At 47.1% G+C, this 20,000-nt stretch overlaps 1 protein-coding gene across 1 annotated transcript in view; it reads left to right on the forward strand.

Annotated features, from left to right (window-relative positions):
- Positions 1-20,000, forward strand: part of LOC134071753 (thyrotropin-releasing hormone-degrading ectoenzyme-like) — a 148,141-nt gene that overhangs the window by 100,285 nt on the left and 27,856 nt on the right. The window contains exons 8-10 of the mRNA XM_062528591.1: positions 3,956-4,021; positions 9,116-9,303; positions 18,915-19,003. Of these exons, the coding sequence (XP_062384575.1) occupies positions 3,956-4,021; positions 9,116-9,303; positions 18,915-19,003 (343 nt within the window). The remainder of the gene's footprint in view (positions 1-3,955; positions 4,022-9,115; positions 9,304-18,914; positions 19,004-20,000) is intronic.

Here is a 20,000-nt window from a genome sequence, read left to right on the forward strand (position 1 = left end):
CTTTGAATGCAATCAGGCACCCCAGGGTGCTTACTCCACAGAATCCATCAGGCTCCGGCACTTTTGTCAGCTTTTTGCAGATCCCTTCTTACCCCGAGACAGACAGAGCGGAAGGCAGCCACCGGGCATTTTGCAAGGCCCATAATGTGTGCTGGACAGAGATGAAATGGACAGATATTCCTCAAAATTCAATTTTCAAACATTAGCCCAAGTACCTGTACATCTATGGGTGCTGGGGGGTGGGGGAGGGTGGGAGGCAAAGTGCTAAACAAGCAAAGTGGTTCTCTCTTGCGACTCGACTAGATATTGCTCTTTATATTACGCTTTCCTCTCTCTCTCTCTCATTCCATCTCTATCCTTCTTCGTCTCTCTCTGCCTCCAAACACATGTTTTCACATTTCATCAGGCTTGCTATTTCTCGCGTATACCTAATATGCAAATAAATGCTGCCTCTCGCCAAACAATCTACCTTAATCATCTGCGAATGACTTTTCCAAATGACTAATTGCATACGTTTACCTTTAAATCAGGGCGAGCAGAGCTTATTTTGGCGAGACTCGTTATCGAATATGAATTATTTATTCTCCGCGCTAGCATCTCTGAAAAAGTCACCTCAGAGGCAATTACGCTGCGAGAGTAATCAATCTTTATTTCCAAGGTAAGCGAAAGGAGTGCGGCGTATCGTGAGACGAGGTTCGGATTTGATTGTCCTGTCGGCATAACAGGGTTTTACAGGACTCCGAGCTATCTCGAAGCGTGTTATGAGGAAATATACAAATGTGAGAAAACAGTGCCAATTACTGTGGAAATGAATAACATTTTGTTGTCTTTCCCAGCGGATTATGAACAGGATTCATTTCTTTCTCCCTCCATCTACCTCCGTTTCTCTTCTACCTCCTACTCATCTCTCTCTCTCTCTCTCTGTGTCTCTCTTTCTGTCTCTCTCTCTGTCTCTTTCTGTCTCTCTTTCTCTTTCTCTCTCTATCTCTCTCTGTCTCTCTTTCCCTCTCTCTCTAAGCCTCTCCATCATTGTTGTTGTTTGTTGTTTGTTTTTTTTTTGCCCACAATGTAAAGACAATCTCTTGCAAACGTATTAAGCTTCAGGTCAGAAAACAGAAAAAACCGCGGTGGCAGCAGCAGAACTCATTAAAACACACATTCAGGCAAAGTACACTGTAGGAGAAAGAATAATGATATAAAAAAAAGGCAGAAAAGAAAGCAGAGAGACACAACAGCAATGGTGTGGCCAGGGGTGGTCCAGCAGCGTCCACATGCAAATGTATGCACAGCAGCAACCGCCACAGCAGTCTCTCCGCCAAACATCTCATTTAAGGATCCCGTTCAGCTCAGCGCTTTCCTGATTGCCTTTGAAGATGGAGCGTGAATGAGGTTTTCCTCCAAGAATAACTGCTTTGCATTATCAACAGCTCCCCTTCTTGTTTATAAGACAGTGGAGCCTCAAAATAATAACTCAACCAAAATATGATCAACCGAGCGCGTTACCGCTAGTGGTAATGCCGGTGTGTGTCCTCATTCTTGGGTCAGGATGACAGGATGCCGGGGCGGCCTTGAATGAACCCCCCGGTCACGCTCACGTGTGTGTGTTTTTAACTCTTGTGGCTCTAAGCTGATCAGACGTGGTGGTCGCGGTGAAGGTGATGGGGAGTGACAGGGAGGCTGCGGTGTGGAGCAGGACCTGCTGCCGGGGTTGCCGGCGGGCATTTAACCAGAGAAGGAGGGCTGGGGTGGGGTGGGTGGTGGTGGTGGGTGGTCCCCGAGGGGGTCAGGACAGGGAGGCTAAAGATGAGTGGGAGGAGAGCAGGCGAAGTAGAGCAGAGAGAGTGTGAAAGAAAGAGAGAGAGAGAGTTGTGATGGTGGTAGAGGTGAGAGCGGATTGAGAGAGAGATACTGTAGAGAGAGAGTGAGAGTGAGAGTGAGAGTGAGAGTGAGAGTGAGAGTGAGAGAGAGAGACAGAAAGTGAGAGAGATTGAGAGAGAGAAAGAGAGAGAGAGAGAGACTGAGAGAGAGAGAGAGAGAGAGAGAGAGACTAAAGTCAGTAAGCAGGGGTAGAGTGTACAGAAAAACAGGATTGGGAATGATGGAGGAAGAGGTTCCGAGTGTTCCGAGTGCATCGGGGGTAAGCTCTGTCCCATACACACTCCAGCAGGAGCGGTAGAGCACACACACAGGAGCTGCAGGGGGAGTCCTGCTGGCCATGTTGGGTTACAGGGCATGTTGCCACCGCTGCCACTCAGGGCGACACCTGCCCACCTGCTCACCTGTCCACTCGCTGACCTGCCCTCGGGCACAGCACACAGCCAGCCGCACAGACTGGCACACGTCTAGAGCTTCAGACGCTGAACCCAGACCCAGCCACAAAGACTCAGCACAGCAGGAGGAGAGGGAGGGGGGGGGGGGGGGGGTGCTGAAGAAATGAAGGGAGAGGATGAATGAAAAGGGGAGATGAATGTATGGAGGATAAGAGATGGGGAGGAGAGGAGAAAAGGAGGAATGGAATGTGGAAGTGGAGGAGAAGGAATGGAAGAGAGGAGGAGAGGAGGAGAGTGCAGCCTCGTCTAGTTCTACCTCCTCTTAGACTGTGGAGTGGAGTGTAGAGAGTAGTGGCCTGATTTGCCTCTTCTCTGCATGAGACCAAATGCCTGACAGCAAGGGAACACAAAGCTGTAGCTCTCTCTCTCTCTCTCTCTCTCTCTCTCTCTCTCTCTCTCTCTCTCTCTCTCTCTCCCTCTCTCTCTCACTCTGTGTGTATACTGTATACGTGTCTGTGTGTCTGATTCTCTCTCTATGTGTTTGTGTGTGTGTGTGTTTGTGTGCGTGTGTGTGCGTGTGTGTGAAACATACTGTGTTTTTGCCTCTATTTCAATGCGTGTGTATGTGAGTCCATGAGTGTACCTGCACTTGTGCACATTGTCTGTGAGTGTTTGCGGAGACAGCTTATCGCTTACGGTCACCGGAATGTTATCGGGGAATCGTGCTCGGTGAAGGCTCTCTGGCATCCTCTCCCACGTTATCGGATAGAGAGAGATGTTGATAAGAGGACGATGCTGGACCCAAGGGTTTGCCCTCCTCTTGTCTGCCCTGTTTCCCTCGCTCATTACGGAGGGCCAGGGGTGTTAAAGACAGCCGGGCTTTTAAGTACGTCTGCCAGACACCCTTCTCTCTCTCATCTGTCAATCTACAGTATGATGTGTGTCTTTCCATGTTGCAGAAGAGCAGAACGAGATGAGTCGTTCTCTCTGTGTGGTGCACTTATCTGTTGACTTCCCCCCCCCTCCCCCCTTTGTTGTTATGTGCTGTACCGCCAAGTGGTTTTAGCATCAGGGAACGTATTAAGTCTAGTTTTCGGAATTCCTTGTGTGGAGTTGAAGACGTAGAGCTTTTTTTGTTTAGGTTTCTATCCACACAAGTTATGCAGACACTGCAATTCAATTTTAAAGCAAAGAAATGGTTTGCATTCACTTTCTGGAGCTGCATCTGTTTGATTTTTGGTTACATTTCCTCTGCTGTTTGTGTTATGGTGAAAAATGCTCACCTTCTGTGTGTGTGCGTGTGTGTGTGTGTGTGTGTGTGTTTGTGTGTGTGTGTGTGCGCGCATGTGCGTGTACTCGTGTGTGTGTGTGCTACAGATGTGCGGTTAAAAGCCTCACAAGCTAACAGCTTCTCGTTGCCGTGATTAGATTAATAGTCCATTTTTGCCCAAATAGCCGTAGCCTCGGTAATTTGCATAAATGAGATAGATATCACATAAATGGATTATGGACCATGCTTTTGTCTGCCCATTCTTGTGGAATTATCACAATGCCTGGTCATGAACATTTTTTCCCTCCATATTCCTTTATTACCACAGATTTTCAATTAAATGGCAAAGCAATGAAATTTAAATCTTGATAATTCTGTCTTTCTTTCTGACTTTCTTTCTTTCTCTTTGTTTCAGGACTATTTGATGACTCACATGTATGGCAATGCAGCGAGGGACGACCTGTGGAACAAGCTATCTGAGGTAATAATAATTATAATAGCGTATTGTCCACAAAAGGGGAAATTTGACTTTGTCTCCACAGGTGGATTTCTAAAACACAGATACAATAAATAGACAATAAGTACTTGTACAAACAACAAACAAATAGCACAATCACCCTTAACAAACAACATTAACTAACACTTTCACAACACACCAGTAAACCATATTGAAGTTGACAAACAGACTTATCACATAGACGTTTTAGACAAAGTTAGTGGACAAACAAGCAATTAAACAAAACCACTGATGCGAAGCACTGGGTCAGCGGCCGTACCGCGGCCGTACCACGCCCGGAAGTTTGGAAAGGATCTGTGTGTGCTCACAGCAGAGGAGTTTCTGGCTCCTCTTGTCTCTTCTGTTTTCATTTAAACGCCACTACCTGTTTAGCTCTATTGCAATAGATGCACCCCTATACTATACCTGATGGGCCAGGTATGGTTCTTTTTGTATGTCATCACATGACGTGTCAGGTGAGGTGCATATCTGTAGGTCTGTCAAATCTGACGAAGGGCTTAGGCCCCGAATCGTCACACAAAAGGTGGTGAACTATTAAATCTGTTCAAGAGTAGTGTCTGGTGTACAGACTCAATGCTTTTTTCCTTGACTTTTGCTCAGTCCAGCGCCAGAGTTCACTGGTGTTTACATTTGTGTGCCCCTCCCCCCATGCCCCCATGTCTCCCCCCATGCCCCCATGTCTCCCTGTACCTCCAGAGGCCACCATCAGCTCAGGGGAACACGTAGCCCATTTCCCAGCCTCTCGGTCAGGGCACAAGCACTCCTGATCTGAGGGGTGTGAGCAGCGGAGGAATTAAGCAATAATCCCCATGAGGCCGCACGGTTGCGGAGTGTTTTAGAATAGCCGAGGGGTGTTGTTAGCCGTGATGCGAAGCGGAGTGCCTAAACCCCCACTTAGCTGTTCTAAAGTGCTGATTTTTATTGTGCGTAGTAACACTTAATGGAATGCGGTAAATGCCGTTTACAGTAGATGTAGTCAAATATCAGCACTATCTGTTTTTGAAAAGTCTATCTCTTCATAGTGGCATATTCAGTTGCCTACCTGTAAAATATCTTCAAACTCTGTGTTTGTTGACATTCGGTTGATCGTTAGTTTAGGAAGGAATGCCTCAGTAATGTAAAATGTTGTATGTTTGTCAAACCATCAGAGGTAGTGTACTGACTTAATGGACCACTAAATTAAAGTTCTAGTGATTTTCCACCCATTTGCAAATTGTGCCTCCTGTCACTGAATCTTCCAGGGCACTTACTTATCTGACTTTGCCCTTCACCGGAGAAAAACGAAGGGTCGTCGCTGTCCACTGCTGCCCAATTCAGACGACAGGGATTTAAATGTCCTTCTCATTCAGATGCTAACAAGTTCAATCTGCCAGCATTAAATGGAGCGTTAGGCAAATGGCTTAACCAGAGAGGACGGAAGAACTGATGGGAGGGAGAGGGGGGGGGAGAGAGAGCGAGAGAATGAGAGAGAGAGAAAGAAAGAGAGAGAGAGAGAGAGAGAGAGAGAGAGAAAGAGACAGAGAGCGAGAGAGATAGAGAGACAGAGAGAGAGAGAAAGAGAGAGAGAGAGAAAGAAAGAGAGAGAGAGAGAGAAAAAGACAGAGAGCGAGAGAGATATAGAGACAGAGGGACAGAGAGAGAAAGAGAGAGACAGTCAAGACAGTGATTGGTCTCATTACAGGCCTGAGGATAATAAATGGCGTCTGAAGGAAGAGCCAGACACTCCATTTTGGATGAGCGTGTCTGTCTGATATTGTAAAAGTGCTGTTTTGGAGTTGACAAAGAGTGCCCATTACGGTGTGATAGATCACTCTGAGCGTCGCCGGGGAAGTGCAATAGTTCACCAGGAGTTTGACACAAAATAGGGCTTTGATTGGACCTTGCAGCAGTTACCAAAGTGTCCAGTCGCCTGGATAGATCTGTGTGTCTGGTGTAATAGACTGCATATCAGGAGTGGGTAGGTCATGAGTCAACACACACACACACCTCTAAATGTCTGGAATGACTCAAAATATACAGGACATTCTCAAAGACATTACACTGTAATACTGAAATAGCAGAGTTGCTTAGTATAGACTGTGGATCCGATCGTATAGTGCATTCATGATGGGACACATACTGTACATTATATTCCTGATAGCTTGCCAGGTGATTAGAAATGTAAAGCAATACGCTGTTGTCAATTTAGATAAAAAGGGTTCAAACGCATGCCTCATTGATTTACAATGAGAATGGAATCTCTGACATTGCGTATGTGCACCCAGTATGCCTGATATTGTACTGTATAACATTATTTTTGTGGGGTGGCGCGTGATCCTTTTCATCACTTACAGACGAATTGGGTTCCCCTCCTTAGCAATAAATGGGTACCCAGCACATTGAAATTGATGAAAAGAGGAATTCCAACATGCTGTTTCTTCAAAAACAGCACATCACATTCTGATGACATTGTAGAATAGCATTGCCACTGCCCCTCATCCTATTTCTCGTTTCTATCGCCATGTATTTGGGAATGATTTGTGGGCCTTGAGAAAAACGCCATCAATGCCATTGCCAAATAATGGAAAAAAAGGGACATTTAGCTTTGCTGGAACTGAATTGAAAGCTCAGTTTCTTCATAGACTCTCCCCTCCACCACCACCACCATCCCACCTCCTCAATAACGGCGTGTGTGTCGCAGAGCCAATTTCACCAATTTCACAACACAGTCGTCCATGACAGTCAATCATTTAATGAATACAGATATCCTGACCGACCCCCTTTTATATTTACCAAACCCAAATTACTGCGCTAATCCAGAGCAGCCCTGGCGGCTACAAAGCCCCCATTGTGAGGCCCGGCGACCCCTCCCTCGCCTCCCTGCGTCCTTGGTAATTAATTTCCACTGGGGGCACGGGGTGCCTCGTGCGACCTGCAGGTCCGATTGTTATTCCTCAGAGACGATCTGTGTAGGTGCCTCAACCTCGGCCCCTAGCCTGCAGTCCAAAAAATTGAGAGCTTTTTTTGTGTGTGTGTGTGTGTGTGTGCTGGAATATGCTGTGGCATTCTCTCGTGTACAATTCTCTCTCACTGGCTTCTTCTTTGTCACACACACACACACACACACACACACACACACACACACACCAACTGCCACAGTATGAGTCACACTAATGAGGGGGTAGAGTTAGAAAAGTGTTTTCCCCTCTGTGGTTTAGTTTGTCTGCCTAACCTCTCTCTCTGTTGCTCTCTCTCACACACACACACACACACACACACACACACACACCAGAGGGTGAGTGTATTCTCGTCTGGCAGCTGTGTAAATCCAAGGCCTGGCTGACTGCTCACAGGTATATCACAGCACACGCTTATGAGGTGCAGTTTATTGCTGGTGACGATGAGGGAGGAGGACAAGTTTTACTGTCAGGGAGAGATATGCTTTGTGTGTGTGTGTGTGTGTGTGTGTGTGTGTGTGTGTGTGTGTGTGTGTGTGTGTGCGTGTGTGTGTGTGTGTGTGTTTGTGTGTGTATGTTAGTTTTCATCCCATACACACACACACATACACACACACACACACACAGTGTGAACAGGGACATGCAGATTACGTAGTCCATCTCTGAGAGTATGTGCTATTGTTTTTGTCGTTAATAGACAGCACGGTTGAATGGACATTAATGTACTTCTCCTATTAATGCCTCTCCCTCTCATGAGATCTGACTACACATTTGCCTTATTGCTCATTCAATACTCATTCACTTGCGGAGATTACCTCGTTTATATGACAGCATCCATTATCTTTGCCCGATAATAATGGCTTTTCACTAATGATCAAATCAGTATGTGGCAGGTGCGTGGCGCACTGGTAAACAATGTCAGATAGCCCTGTGCTGGCCAACATCGTAATCCCTTCGCTCTTTTTGTTTTTAATCTTTCCCCACCTGTAAAGCCTGTGGAATATGAATGCTAGTGAGATAGGAGATTACAAGGACAGGGGGTGAATGTTTGGAGGGGATATCACTGGTTATCAGCTTAACGTGGTCGCGTTTAGCGTGAAAGTATACGACATGAAAGTCCGCCACAAAAGTTGGTCACCTTCCAAAACGCGACGGAAAGTCGTGTCTGCTCGTGCCGGGCAAGGCTGAAGTGTGCTTTAATTGAATAACCAGAAATAGGCCTCCTCCCTTGATGCCCCAGTTTTGAAGTGCTTGAGCAATGAGAGAGGGAGGAATGAGACGTTTGATTACCTCTTTCTTCACTGCGCTCCTTTTAATTAAGGTGCTGTATCTTCCGTTTCTCAGTTTTTATTTTAGATGGTATAGAATGTGACAGAAAAGGGGGAAAAAATAGAGTTCAAATCAATTTAAATCGTTCTTTGTATAATCTGCTATTAAGTATGACAGTGCAAAAATTCAAGCCTAACCATATTTTTTCTTACAATAGCACCTTATGAATGTAGGTCCCTCTCTGAAAAGACAGAGATATCCACTCAGCAGTTGGACTTCTTGGAAAAGTAGGCTGCATTTATGTAGCCCTTTTTTTTCAACTCCTGTGAGCACCCTAAGCATTTTACATTGTCATGCCTCACATTCACCCATTCACACACACTCACACTCATACACGGATGGCGGAGGCAGCCATGCAAGGCGCCAACCTGGGGTTAAGTGTCTTGCTCGAGGACACTCTGACAGGGTCAGGATGAGTTGGGCTCGAACAAGTTGTTGGACGACCCCTTGACCTCCTGAGCCACTGCCTCCTTTCTCTCTCAGAGTGCTTGAGTGGGGACAGGCTGGACAGGAGGTTAGAGGTCAAGTTCACATACAGCCCATGCAAACCCGTTTCTGCTTACTCATGCCCAATGGAGAAAGGCAATCCCAGAATAACAAGCGATTTTACATTGTTAAGTGAGCAATTCAATTCAGCTGGTTAACTCAGGGTGCACAAATGCTATGAAAAGTACCAATTTGACAGGCTGAAGGTACAGATTGAACAATACTGTTATCTGTTTGAGACTGTATGAGATGTTCTCATCCAGGTTATTCAAAATGTACACGTGAATTCATTTCCATGTAACTCCAGGCCATGCAGAGGGAAGGCAAAGACATCAACATCAAGGAGGTGATGGACCGCTGGACGCTGCAGATGGGCTACCCGGTGGTCACCATCAGCAAGAACGAGAGCCTGGACCACGCCGTCACCATCACCCAGGAGCACTTCGTCTACGACATGGACGCCAAGATCCGAGACCCGGAGCTCTTCAACCGAAGGTACATTTTACTCATTACTCCAGTCCAGCCATACTGACCTTCGACGTCCAGCGGCTATAACGTTAGCGGTGATTCATCATAAATAACCACGTTACCCATGTGAAACCAGGGCTAAATCAGTCAGTATGGATTTTTTTTCTGTCCCTGAAATCCAATTGTATTCTGAGCACAGCAGACCCCTTGGTACAATATGGCAGGACGGTCACTGACTCTGGCCCTTTTGGGGAATTTCTCCTGACTGCTGTGTTTTAAATGAAAAGCCGTGTTGTTCAAACCAGTCCGAGGCCTTGGCTCAGTCAGCGTTCCTCTCCGCGAGGTTCTTTGATGGTGTGCTTTGATCAGGTCATGGTTAGGCCAAGCAAAGAGAAAGAGCAAGGGAGAGAGGAGATTTGAAAGAGATTGTGGAGAAGAAAGACTGATTTATTTGTAGCGTGAGACACAGAGCGAGCGAGAGAGAGAGAGGGAGAGGAAGAGAAGTCGAGAGAGGTCAGTGTGATAAAAATGGATGGAGGTGTTTACTCGGAAATGCTGTAACACAGTTCAAACTCTGTCCATTTTACCACATGGGACGACCCAAACACATCCACGGAGTGCTCCTGAGGCCGCCAGTCAAACATCTCTCAACAGCTCTCCTTTTTCTCAGGTCTCACCTCAGTTCACCTGCGCTCTCCACCGCTCACGATGTGAGCGCTCTCGCTCTCACTGATCCAGAGTCAGAGTTGGACATTTAGCAGCCCACCTGGTTCCTTGACCCCTGTGCCACCTTACCGATCGTGCCCGAGAGCGGACGCGCTGCGCGAGGTTTCGCCGACTTGTGTGAGCCTCAGCTGTTGTTTGGCTGTGGGTTGCCTGAGGTGGGCTGAAGATAAGAAAGAATATATAAAAAATATAAAGTGTAAATATAAAAAAAATATATAAAAAAGAAAATATCTGAAGATCCACAGATACACTAAGGTGCTCACCTGACCCACATTTGGCCCAGGGTTGCCAGATCTGTGCCAAACTTGGGCTGAATTCATATCAACCTCGGCTGCCGTGTGTTGGGTAAAGGTTGCCAGAGGCATGCTGGAAATAATGTCAGTAAAGATCAAGTGATCTGCCTCAGGAAGCAGCTGACTTTAGCAGCTGACCTTGCTTGGCCCTGAACCGGTCCGGTATCACTGCCAGCCAAAGTTCTGGCCCGTATGCGGACCGGTCCTGTATCCACCTCAGCTACCGCATGGGTGAAGGTTGACTGAGGTGCGCTGAAAGTGAAAAGAAAGGGTCCGCTACTGTGGAAACCTCTGACTGGTAGCGACCCAGTAAGTGGCACTTCTGCAGCGGATCTGAGCCAACTAGACATGGGTCTGTGCCGCTGGTGTGTGGGTGAAGGATGACAGAGGTGTGCTCGAGCAGGCTTGACACGTGTGGATAGATTAGTTTAATCCCCCATTAAAGCTCCATGAATTATTCAGTGTCTCCCCTGAACCAATTCAGGGGTCCTGGCGTTTCTTTTTTTTTTCTTTCCTTTCTCTCTCTCCGTTTTTTTTTTTTTTTTACCGCGGTGCCAGAATGCTTGCGGTTGAAATGCTGCAGCAATCGACCGGGCATCTTAATGGATCTCCGTCTGTCTCTCGCCCTCCTGTCACTATGTGTTTACGCGAGTGTTGGTGAGGCGAGATGAGATACCCCACGGAGGGCTGGGATTGCTGCAGGAATGGAGGGAGGGATGGGAGAAAAGAGAAGGAAGAGGAGGAGGAGGAGGAGAGGAGGAGGATGATGATGGGGGGGGGGTATTGTGAGGATGAACGCATCTCTTTCTGTTACGCTTAACAGCTGCAGCTCCAGCGCAGCAGTGGATGTAGTTAATTTAGCACGTGTGGTGCTGTTTCTTTCCGCTGAACTTGCTGCTGCTGCTGCTGCTGCTGTGGTGGCAGCATTGGCGCCCGTTTTCTAATTCTGCTCCTCTCCTCTTCTTCAGCGGGAGCGTAATTAAAGCACGAGGACAATTCAGGGTGAAGTCGGGAGCGAGGGGGAGGGAGGAATTATTAGTGACACCGCACCATCAGCGATGGCACCACATTTCGCTAGGGGTTGGACCCAAATCAGGCAAATCTGCTAAACGAGTGAATGCAAATGTCAATGTAAAATCAGGCCCACTTCCGCTGCAGAAGATGACTAAGCTACAAATGGGCTAAGGCTGTCTGAAAATCGGTACATTTACACATCGTCATCTAGCAGATGCTTTTGTTCAAACGAAAGGAAGATATTACAGGTATCTGTAATATCTTCTGATGTTGTAACAACTGTTATCATTTTGGATAAAAATGATATAATAATGGACCTTTTTTTTCTCTCTGGTCGCTGCCAGAATGGGCTTCTCGCTGCATTGATCAGGCCCATCCTGGAGTCTGAACAGTTGAATATCAGGCGGCTCTTTGCCAGGCGTGGTGCTGTGCCAACAGCTTTCTCCCTGGCTTCTCACATTACTCCTCCCCCCCTTTAAGCTCGCGAGGCATTTCTCACTCCCGCCACTGCTGCCGCCGCCGCCGCCACCTCGTCCTGGCTCGGCAGAGAAAGCTGCCGCGGGCGCTGTTCGTCTCCCTCGCGGCCAAAGCCCCCCGTTTATGAGAAGAGAGGCTCTAACGGGGTCATTCTAAAGAAAGCTGCTTTTAAAGGTATTGATATAAAAGCAGGGCAACAGGGAGAGAGGCAGAGGAGGCGGAGAGAGAGAGAGAGAGAGAGAGAGAGAAAGCAAGAAAGCGAGACTAAGGGAAAGAGGGAGAAAGGGGTATAGAGAGATAAATAAAGAAAAAATGAGGGAGAGCAAAAGTGAGGGAGCATACATGAGAGAGACAGAAAGAGGGTGAGAGTGTAAGAGTGTGAACGAGTGTGAAAAAACAAGCAGTGAGAGAGTAAATGAGGGAGAGAGAGAGAGGTGAAAGATGAGTGAGGGAGAGCAAGAGAGACATAGGGATCGAAAAAAGAGTGAGAAAGTGTAAATGAGACAGAATGAGAGAGGGGTAGAGAGTGTGAGAGAGAAAAAGAGAGGGGGAGAGAGTGTAAGGGACAGAGAGTAAGAGAGAGAAATGAAATATGAGTGAGCCAGAGAGCGAGATCGAAAGAGAGTGAGCGAGTGTACGTGTGTGTGTGTGAGAGAGACAGAGAGAGAGAGAGTCAGAGAGAGAGGGAGCGAGATAGAGACAGAGAGAGAGAGACGGGGAGGAAGAGGGAGGGAGAGGGAGAGGGAGAGCCTTCTGGGCTAAACTGAGGCTTTTAAGTGAGTCCCAGACAGGCGGTGGGCATCAGGCAGGGATTTGCCCGCTAGTGAGAGGCGGTGCAGGGGGGGGCTTGGCGGAGACTCCCAGGCTGCCGGGGGGAGAGGAGGCTTCCAGAGCCTCAGAGAGGCGTGGGGTACAGCGTGCAGCCGCAGTGGGGCCGCAGTCAGGGCTGGGGCCAGACCATAGACACGCGACTCACTGGGGAGGGAGAGGGAGAGGGGGCAGTGTGTGGAGTGTGGAGTGTGCAGCGTCGCACCACAGCAGTAGCAGCAGCAGCAGCAGCAGTACTGTAGCTACTAGTCAAACACTCTCTTCCGTGTCGGTGTTTTGCATTGTGGCCATTCTGAGGCATTCACATGCACACACAGAAATGTGCACACATACAGTACATGTACTGTATAAGCACAAAGACAAACATGGACATTATGCTCACTCACAAACAGACACACACACACACATGCAGACGTACACACAGACATGCGCGCACACACACACACACACACTATTTTTTGCACTCACACATTATAAACCATACAAAGTCTATTGTCAAGACGCAAGCTCAACATTGCAAAGCAGGGGGGAAAAAAGCAAGGGAAGGGGGGTGCAGGTTATTTATTCAATTCTGTTGTGTCTGAAAGGTACACGCTAGCATTTTCTTTTTGTCCTCACTCTGTAATATACTGCTGAGAGGAGCTGTCTAACAGAATAGAGTAGGCTGTATAATAGCCAGGTGATATTACTTGCATAGTACCCCTATTGTATCCCTCCCCTCAGTACTGCTCAGAGTCCTGCACTGCATTAATGGGCCGTGTAAAGCCTCGACTCCAGCACTTTTCCACAATGAGATTCAGATCGCGGCCAGATCGAGGCAGATCAACGCCAGAGGTAGAGTGCATCTACCCATCACTGGGGTGCATGTGGGATATATTAGCCGCTCCTGCATCACGGTGCGAAGAATCGCCTTTTGCAACTTTTGTGGTTGGTAGTGCTTCATGCTTGCGAGGCGGAAGGTTTTTTTTTTCTTTTGTAAGTCTTAAAAAGTTTTAGAGAGAGAGGGAGAGAGGGAGAGAGAGAGAGAAAGAGCCTGCTGTTAATTTCCATAGCGTTTACACGGTTGAAGATTGCTTGGCAACTGTCAAGCAGTACTAAGCATGAGCAGAATTCATATCCGTGTAATGCCATTGAAGCCATTTATTATTCATCACAAGAAGGTCAGGAACAATAATAACTCCAAACTTTACTCTCAGTGTGTGTCTCTTTCTCTCTCTCTCTGTGTGTGTGTGTTTGTGTGTGTGTATGTTTGTCTGTGTGTTTGTGTTTGTTTGTGTGCGCATGTGTTTGTGCGTCAGCGTAATCTTAACGGGGAAAAGCGGGAAGGGTGCAATTAAAAAGATAAATAGCTCATCGAATCCCCCTCTGACGGCAAAGCTTCTGGGGATGTTTAAACTGTTATTCCAGTACTGCGCTAACAGACGGCTAGTGCTAATGACTGTGGTCTAGTCTAGATGCAAAACAATAGCACCTTTCACGCACAGCACACACACACACCTCTTTTTTTCCCCCTTTCGCGTCAGCTCCCCTTCCGTTTGTTTTTCTTCTGACAAAAAAAGATCTTGAAATGAAAGCTTCTCACCACTCATGCAAAAAGTAAATAGCTAAATGAAATTAGCGGTCGGAGGCGCTAATCGATTTCCCTCCCTCACCTGTGGAGATGCATGACTATCAGTGGGGTTGCACAATTACCAGTGCTAATTACATCACGCTCCCTCAGGTGCTCTCTCCCTCTCTCCACTCCGCTTGTCTCCGTGAAAAGCACACTTTGCACAGCGTCACGTAGCCTCCGCCAGCCGACGTTTGCCAACACACCGAAAGTCTGAAGTGATTTGGGGAGATTAATATCATCCACGGGTGTTTAATATCGCTCACAGCGGGGGGGAGAGATAGAGAGAGGGGCCAGGTAGGGTTCACCTCACAGCCTCTACTCTGACACAGACAAACTCTCGCTCTCTTTGTGTCTGCCGGAGAGGTCGGCTTTGAAGCCGGAGCGTTTCGACTCGCTCAAGTCAAGATTCCGACTCGTAGGAGACGATGTCAGATCCAGGCCAGATGCACACCGCGGCAGAGCCGGCAGCCATTTTGGCTCTGACACCTTGATGGCTTCATTCTCATTTGGTGTTATCTGGGCTTCTGCTCCACGGGTGACTGCAACCCAACAGGCAGAGAAATAAGGGATGACCATCAGATATCTGACCGGGTCACATAGCAGGGGAAAACACTGCGAAGCAAGACTGACAGCGAGGCCAATGGAAAAATAATAGCAAGACTATTACCTCTAAAGTATGAGAGATAAAATGGACAGGTCTCTGTATGTGTAAGATGTGCCGTTGTTGCTGTTTATGTTGTTTAGAAGTTATATCTATTGCGTCTTTAGGATGGGTGCTGTTTAGAATTACTTTAATAATTACTAGATATCATGACAGATTTCATATTCTTACGGAAACAATTCTGAAAACAGTAGAGCTTGAAGTTGTTTAACATTTTTGACCCCTTTTCCCACAAATGAGTCTTATTAAAATGTTTGTCAAAAATCTTTTTTGTCTTTGATCTTTGATCTTTGATCAAAATGGCAAAAGGAAAAGCATACCCTTTTGAAACCCTGTCTGATGATGCACCTTATACAGTGCATTTTCTTCTTCAATGTTATAATAAGAGATATCCCCTTGGGGATCAATAAAGTATCTATCTATCTATCTATCTATCTAATATGCCCCGTTTAGGTCACCCTGTGATTAACAGAAAGAGCAATGCACAGGTTAAAAAGCAGAAGCCTCCCCATTCTCCTTCTTCTCCTCCCCCTCCTCTACCGTTTTCCTCCTAAAAGTGAAAGATGGTGCTGAACCACGTGACAGCACAAGCCGTCCAGAGACACACTTCTGTCCTGGCCGTCTCTGACCTCCCACTCCCCCCCCCAACCCCCCCCCCCCCAGCCCCAAGCCTCACATGCCTCATTACACACCATCTAACACTGTCCTGGCCCGCTCTGAGGACCCGCGGCAGAAACACTCCCTGAAGCCAGATGATCGATGGAGCCATCGTGGGAGCAAGGGTACCAGCGGCCGCGGCCAAGAGTAGAGATAGAACATCGATTTGTAGCCGGGAAGGAGAGGAGAGAAGAGAAGAGAGCGAGGGAGGAGAGAAGAGACGGGAAGAGAAAAGAAGAGAAGAAAGAGAAGAAGAAGAAAAAGAGATGGGCATGAGGTTGAGACAGGGCCAGAGGGAGAATTTAGAGGGGTTATTGGAGAAAAAAAAAAAGAGACATGCACGTAATTTCTCCCTAGTGAAGCTTGGAGTGCCTCAGCAGTCCAGACAGGAGGGGGGTGGACAGGGAAGCTTCAGCAATTACAAAGTGGACTTTTTCAAAGTTTGATACGGGGGTGCTGTGAGCGAGCCCTTGAAAAATGCCCACTACAATACCACCTACTGTATTCTCCTTCTGAAAGATTACCACTCAATTCGATTGGGCCCTTGGCAAAACTTTGAGCAAAAATGCTTTGAGTGAGATATATTTTAGTCTTTGTTCAGTTCTTTTTTTATTATTATTATAGTATCATCTATGGACTGACTACGCCATTATCTATGGTATCACAATACAAACATTATTAGCTCATTAAAACTTGATTTTTTGGGAGCATTTTTTGTATACATTTCAGTCTCTGATCAGATACTCTGTTACCATTCCATTGTCTATGGCATTACAGTATGGCATAGTCATCATCTGTGGCAAGGCATGACACTGCAAACTTTATGCAGTATTTTAGAGCACCTTATTAGTGTCTCCTTGCTTCAGTATCTCCTTACACCCTTAGTGTGATGCCCAGACAGGATGTGGATGGATTAATTAGCACTGGAGCCACAGTTCTGCACACTGGCCCCAAGTTAGGCCACCTCATTAGTCTTTCGAGTGCTTCCTTACAATGCCGTCTAATAAATCGAAGCCACTCTGTCCTCAGCTGGCGATAATAGCTGTGCTTTTCCCGCCCATCTACTAAGTACAGTAATTCCAACTCATTCCAGCAGTCTTGAGCTTGCTCTCTTTTCTCTCTCTCTCTCTCTCTCTCTCTCTCTCTCTCTCTCTCTCTCTCTCTCTCTCTCTCTTCACTCTGTGCTAGGTCATGAAAATGTGTTGTTGCTCCATGGGAAGAGAGATTGCAGTGCCCTAGATAGGTCCCCAGACAGCAGCTGGGGCTGCATGGGGCACAGTACAGTTGTGTTGTTGTTATTGTGTTGTTTGTTGTTGTTGTTGTTGTTACTACTATTGCTACTCATGTCGTTTTTAGATTAATTTATGTATCAAGTGTTTGACATGAAGGCTATAATTTCTACATCACATTTGTCGCATATTTCCTGTTTCTTTATGTTGGATTGTCAATAATCGACATAATTCTAGGTTATGTTTGATTATTTATTCATGAATTCCTGCTTGTTTATTGGTTCCTCAGTTTCGATAATGCCCAGTCGTGTCAAGGAAAGGAATAGCCTGCTGTAGCTGAAACGAGGCAGCCAGTTTCCACCATCGTTGTCTTGTAGAGCGGCTTACTGCCTTCCAGCTCCTTACTGTCTTCACTAATGACTTTACTGATCACATCATTTCCATTCGCCTCCTTAAGGAGCTCAATAAGGGGGCACCGAGTCAGCCTAATGTGCTAACAATGACCCATATAGTTCTCTTTGATCGGCTTCCCCTTAGCTTTTTTCAAAGCGGGGTCTTTGCCCTCTCCCTCCTGGTCCGTCAATAGTCCAAGAGGGAGGGTAGGGTCTCTCGGTGAAACTTTTGTTTTTTCTTTCGTCCAGCCCACTAGCAGGATCGATGTCCTCCTCCGGTGGTATTTTGTGATTTGTTTCCCCCCCGCATACCTTTCCACACCTTTAGCGGCGGGGTGCAGCGTGACCGCTGAGGCCATCGATCCTAGAGATCCAGGAGACCGGTTAATTGATGCAATTAAATAATTAAGAACCAGGTCAGGGAGCTCACAGGCAGCAGGGGCTTTGTTTTGCTTCTGTTTTTCTTTTTGTGTGTGTGTGTGTGTGTGTGTGTGTGTGTGTGTGTGTGTGTCTTTTTTATCTTCATGCAGATTGGGCAATTGAGAGTGACAGGGGAATGGGTATGAGAGAGAGAGAGAGAAAGAGGGAGAGCGAGAGAGAGAGAGAGAGAGAGAGAGAGAGAGAGAGAGAGAGAGAGACCGAGAGAGAGACGGAGGTGTGATCAGGAAATGACTGCCTTTCAGAATCCAACCGGGAACCCCCCACTGTGGACCCATGGACTCCTATGCGGTCGCTATACTGCTGTTTGTAGTGCACTCCCCCACCCCCTACCCTATTCTCCCATTCCCTCCAATCCTGCACCACTCCCTGTAGTTCCCCTCTCCCCCTCATACCTATAAAAGCATTAATTAAGCAGCAGTGGGTCGTCCTCTTAGTCGACGGGGTTCTTCCTGCTCCCAGCATGCATTGCGGGCTCCCTGCAGTAATCCAAGCTGGCAGGCGGCAGGCGCGGAGCACCTGGGCGCCAAGGCTTTCTTGACAGGCGTTAATTTGTCTGGTGGGCAGCAGGGTGACGGCTGTCAGGCAGCATTTGGCGTCTGACCACCCACCTGTCCACTAAGGGGCGGAGACAACCAGGCTTTGTGTCTGGCTCAGAAAGAGTTCATGAGAAAATGGAAATGTGCCGAATAGTTAGACGCCATGTTAATTCCATGCGTGTCGCTGGATATCTGGAAATATTATGTTCTGGCCTGTCATTCAATTCATGTACAGTATGAACATTGTGGTCCTACATGTTGAATACTGACCACAGTCACTTTTTTAATTGTTTGCAACATTTAAGGTTGAATAACGTCATGGCTTAGACATCACAGCCAAAAGCCTGCGACTGGGACCAGATTATAGGCCTGGCATTATCCACGAGTGTTCTTTTTTCCCGATCTTTTCATTTAGAAAATACAGTGCAGTAATGAGTGAGTGACGCACGTGTCAACATTAAGCAGCATAATGAGGAAAACTGGAAGACTTTTTAATTGTGAGAAATTAATTTTGAATGGATTATGGTAATTAAAAGAAAAGTCATTTAACTGTTATCTAAAATAAGTAGATCTTTATATATTTGATCATGTAGAAAATGTTAGTGTGGGTTTACTTTGAATGGTCTTTGAAGCAAACTAACTTCTTCAATCACAAACATCTCTCTCTCTCCTTCCTCTCTCTATCTGTCTCTTTTTCTTCCCCCCCCCCCTCTCTCTCTCTCTCTCTCTCTCTCTCTCTCTCTCTCTCTCTCTATTTGTCTGTCTCATACAGCTTCCTGTGGCACATCCCTTTAACACTAGCCGTGGGAAATTCCACTCACATATCCCCGGAAGCCATCATCTGGGTCTCCAATAAAACAGGTATCTCCGTCTTATCATGGCTTGTGCCTGCATACCCCACACACACACACACACACACACACACACACACGCACACACATACACACACAGAGACACACAGACACACAAACACATAGACACACACACACACACACACACACACACACACACACACACACGCACACACACACACACACACACACACACACACACCTACACACACGAAGACACACACACACCTCTACCCACCTATACGAGCTGCGCTTTGTGGTCCCCTAATGTAGGACGCCATTATATTTGCCTCCATTTCTTCCCGAAACGGTCCGAAAGCGATTGACGTGTCGCCACGAGAGCTTGTCTCCCGTTTGTTCGTCTCGTAATGAAATCAGCCCCTTTTTCCTCGGCTCCATCCCAGAATCCCATCCTGCGTGATGTCTGCATGATGTGAATTCTAGAACAGGAGCTCTGACATAATTAAATTCCACTGTCAAGGGATTGGCTCAGATGAGGTGGAGAGGGATCGCTAGTGTCGTCAGGAGTCTCGTTCTCATTTCATTACGGTCCACTCTGCCCCCCCCCCCCACACACACACACTGACAATGGACACTGGACTGGACAGAGCGTTTGCAGGTGCACGGCTGTCACTGGTTTGGACAGGCTTCCTGAAAGCTCAGGAATTCAATTTCTTGCAGAGGACGATGGAGAGAGAGGAGGAGAGGAGGAGGAGGAAGAGAGATGGAGAGAGAGAGAGAAAGAGAGAGAGAGGGAGGGAGAGAAAGAGAAAGAGAGGCTCCCATCCTCAATCCATTTAACATTTCCATTCTCCCGCTAACCCTCAGGAAAAGTGTCCTGTCATGGGAACAATACCCCCCCACCCCCACCCCCCACATCACCCCAGACGCAGACGACTGGAGAAGAGGCAGCCACAAAGACTCAAGGAAAAAAAAACAGACACAACAAGGAAACCCACTGACACCGAAAGCCGCGAGGGCCATTTTAATATGTGCCCCACGCCTGC

This window comes from Sardina pilchardus, chromosome 23 (assembly GCF_963854185.1).
Source record: "Sardina pilchardus chromosome 23, fSarPil1.1, whole genome shotgun sequence".
Taxonomy (NCBI): domain Eukaryota; kingdom Metazoa; phylum Chordata; class Actinopteri; order Clupeiformes; family Clupeidae; genus Sardina; species Sardina pilchardus.